General features: G+C 50.7%; 1 protein-coding gene across 1 annotated transcript in view; it reads right to left on the bottom strand.

Annotated features, from left to right (window-relative positions):
* The window catches only part of c1ql3a (complement component 1, q subcomponent-like 3a), a 16227-nt gene extending 14096 nt beyond the window's left edge, over window positions 1-2131 (bottom strand). Inside the window, exon 1 of the mRNA XM_008291939.1 lies at window positions 1541-2131. Coding sequence (XP_008290161.1) covers window positions 1541-2131 — 591 coding nt within the window. The remainder of the gene's footprint in view (window positions 1-1540) is intronic.
* Between the last annotated feature and the right edge of the window lie 1255 nt (window positions 2132-3386).

Raw genomic sequence — 3386 nt, 5'->3', positions numbered from 1 at the left:
AATTCTTCTTATGATTATCATTATTATTATTATTAGTAGTAGTAGTGGTAGTATTAATAATGATGACAATAATATCAATAATAATAATATTGTTGTTAGTATTATTGTTGTTGTTAATATACTTGAATGTAAACTAAAGCACTGAACTGAGTTATAACTGAAGAGCGTCCACGGCGGTGTCGTAGGAACACTGATCCCCGCCGCCAACATCTTCATCTAAACGTTCAGTGTCGCCCTGATGAGCTTTTCTTTAAACAAGTAAAAACCATGAGTGAGCTCCTGTTGCCTTGTTTTTATTTTGAATTAATAATTTGTTAAAGAATTCAGCCTGTTTGAAACCAGATGCAGAACAGAGTTCAGATCTGTTCCTTCTCCTTATTTTCAGTTGCTGAAGTCAATCAGAGGATCTAATGAAGCCGGTGTGTGTTTTACTGTAAGTCGAGGCAGGAAGCGGTCTCAGACGCTCAGTCGTGTTTCTCTGAAAACGCACAAAAGTCAGAGCAGCAGTTGCCTTAATTGAAACGTGTCTTTCAGCATCTGATTTGTCATGGCTTACGGCTCCGCTGCTTTAATCCCAGAGATGTTTGCCGTGTTGGCTGTGGTTTGCGGCAGTCTTCCTGGAGCAGCTGACAGGAGGAGGGATGTGCTTGGTGGAGCGCTGCTGCAGCGCTGCTCTGGCCCACAGATTAGATGTGTTGCTGACAGGCTGATCAGCACAGAGACACTCGGGGCAGGACACCGGCGGCTCGGCAGGAGGCCGCCGCTGCTCTCTGGGCTTCATCGCCATCAGGATTATTAAGTGCTTGTCGCGCTGCAGTCTTTGTGCTCCGCGTCTGAAATAACTTCTGTTTGTGATGTTTTAAAATCTATTTATTGAATTAGTTTATTTTATTGTGTCTGTTTTTCTGGCAGTGGAACCGACTGTTTGACCAGACGGGGAAACTCGAGGTCTTGACTTCAGAACATGTGTATTTCTGTATATGTTCATTAATGGATGTATTTAGTTATTTATGCTGCAAACAGGGACGTGTCAAATGTGATAGCTCCATATGAAGCTGCCCAATCAGCCGCCATGAATCAAATGCGTGCCGTTCTACTGGACCGGTCCGTTTTTAGAACAAGAGCTTTTTGTTTAGTGAAGTGCTTTAAAATATTCTGCATCTTCATTTAAGCATTTAAATACTGGACTGAGCTGAACTCTCCGACACGGTGGAGCAGCTGTTTCACATCTACATACATGTGGGAGAACATCACTGTGGTTCTGGACAAATCTCCGTCCTGACCTCTGACCTCTGAGCCATGAACAGCATTAATGGGACCAGCTTTGCATTCTGACTCCTCTGACCGAACCGTCACAGCTTCCTGTTTGCCTCTGAGTTGGACCGTCCTGGGCAGTGACCTGCACCAGCTTCTATCTGTCTGGGATGAGGGATGAAACAAACCCAGTCCTGGTTCACCAAATCTGCCACAAACTTCTTTCTGGACTCCGTGAACCACTAAACCTGTGTCTGAATGCTCCCGCGTGCACGGTTTGTGTTACCTGGTTGTTTTTGCACAGGTCGGCCCACATGCTGGTGCCGTCCCCTCCGCGCATCAGTACATGGTAGGTGAAGAAATAAATCCCGGGGATGGAGCACGTAAACTTCCCCGTGGTGGGATCGTAGTGGTTTCCCAAGTTGGTCACCACGTCGTCGAACTTGAGCACTTCGTAGCCCTCGTGCTGCTTCTTCAGCCCCGCGTAAAAGGCGATCTTGGGCACGGTGCTGTAGGTGGCTGCGCTGATGGCACCGGCCGCGGCGCTGGGTCCCGGAGGTCCTGGCAAACCGGGTCTGCCCGGTTCACCTTTATCTCCAGGTGGTCCCGCTGGACCGGGCGACCCAGGCTCACCCGGAGGCCCCCGTGGACCGGCCTTACCCGGACGACCCGGTTCTCCTTTCGGACCTTGGATGAAGGTGGGCAAAGACTGCACGAGGCTGTTGTCTCTGACGGCGTCCGTCGTCACGGTGCTGGTCGGAGACTTGGTGCCGTACGGGTCGCACACCATCCTACAGGTGCCAAGCATCTCGTAGTGCGCCGCTGTCCCTGCTGAGCTGACAAGAACCGGGATGAGGATGACCAGAACCAGAACCATAACGACCCCCAGGACCCCTGCGGCCACCAGCCGTTTCCTGCCGACCAGCCGAGTCAGCGCAGGACGATCCTGTTGTCTGCTTTTAGGTGAAATCTTGCTGTCTGGACCGGAACCGTTCAGAGGAAAAAGGTGTAGCCCAGCTACACTTAGTGGAGCTTAATGAACTTTGTGAGCCCCTCCCGCGGCTCCTCCACAGCTTTCTGCTGATGCGCTGCTTATTCAAGTCTCTCGGAAAGTTCGGACTGCTCGGTGATTTCCAGAACCGCTGGATTCAGCATCTCAGTCGCTGTCGAACCCAGCAAGAGAGGCTCCCACGTCCTTAATCCACACAGCCCCGAAGTGCAGCGTTTGAGCAGCATGTGAAGTGTTGAGGAGGAAGAGGAGCATCAGAGGACAGGAGGGAGGAGAGAGGAGAGGATGCTGCTGCTGCCGGCGTCCAATAGGAACCCACAGAACACCAGGAGACGGCTTCCAACTTCTCTGATGCTCACATCTGCTCCGTGAGCTCCATCAGTGCTGCTCTCATCAGCTGCAGCCTGAAAAGTAACGCAGTGGAAATAATCACTTTGATAATCACATGAAGTCAACAAATCATCACAGAAATCCCTGAATCAGCAGAAATGAATGAACAGATCACATGTTTGTCTGTACACCTGACCTACAGGTGAAGCTGCTGCAATAAAGTTACAGCCAATCAGGGAGGCTTCTCATGATCCTGGGCTACAGAAGAACCGGATAAATGCTGTTCTTATTGCATTTAGTCATTAATGATTCAAGACTGTAAGGAAATAAAACTGCCTTTAAAACAAAGGAGCGCTGGTCCAGACCAGCTGGTCCAGACGAGCTGGTCCAGACGAGCACTGGTCCAGACGAGCACTGGTCCAGACGAGCACTGGTCCAGACGAGCACTGGTCCAGACGAGCACTGGTCCAGACCAGCCGGTCCAGACGAGCCGGTCCAGACGAGCACTGGTCCAGACGAGCTGGTCCAGACGAGCCGGTCCAGACGAGCACTGGTCCAGACCAGCTGGTCCAGACGAGCACTGGTCCAGACCAGCTGGTCCAGACCAGCTGGTCCAGACGAGCCGGTCCAGACGAGCCGGTCCAGACGAGCTGGTCCAGACGAGCCGGTCCAGGACATAAACAGCTTCACCAGCATGTCAGCCATCACGGCATTTGCTCTTATATATGTCTACATACATATATAACCAGTAGTTACTGGTTAAGATGTGTTCAAAGCCTTCAAATGAATTCAG

The sequence above is a fragment of the Stegastes partitus genome, unplaced genomic scaffold, assembly GCF_000690725.1.
Source record: "Stegastes partitus isolate 25-593 unplaced genomic scaffold, Stegastes_partitus-1.0.2 Scaffold771, whole genome shotgun sequence".
NCBI lineage: Eukaryota > Metazoa > Chordata > Actinopteri > Pomacentridae > Stegastes > Stegastes partitus.
This window is presented reverse-complemented; position numbering and strand designations above follow the sequence as displayed.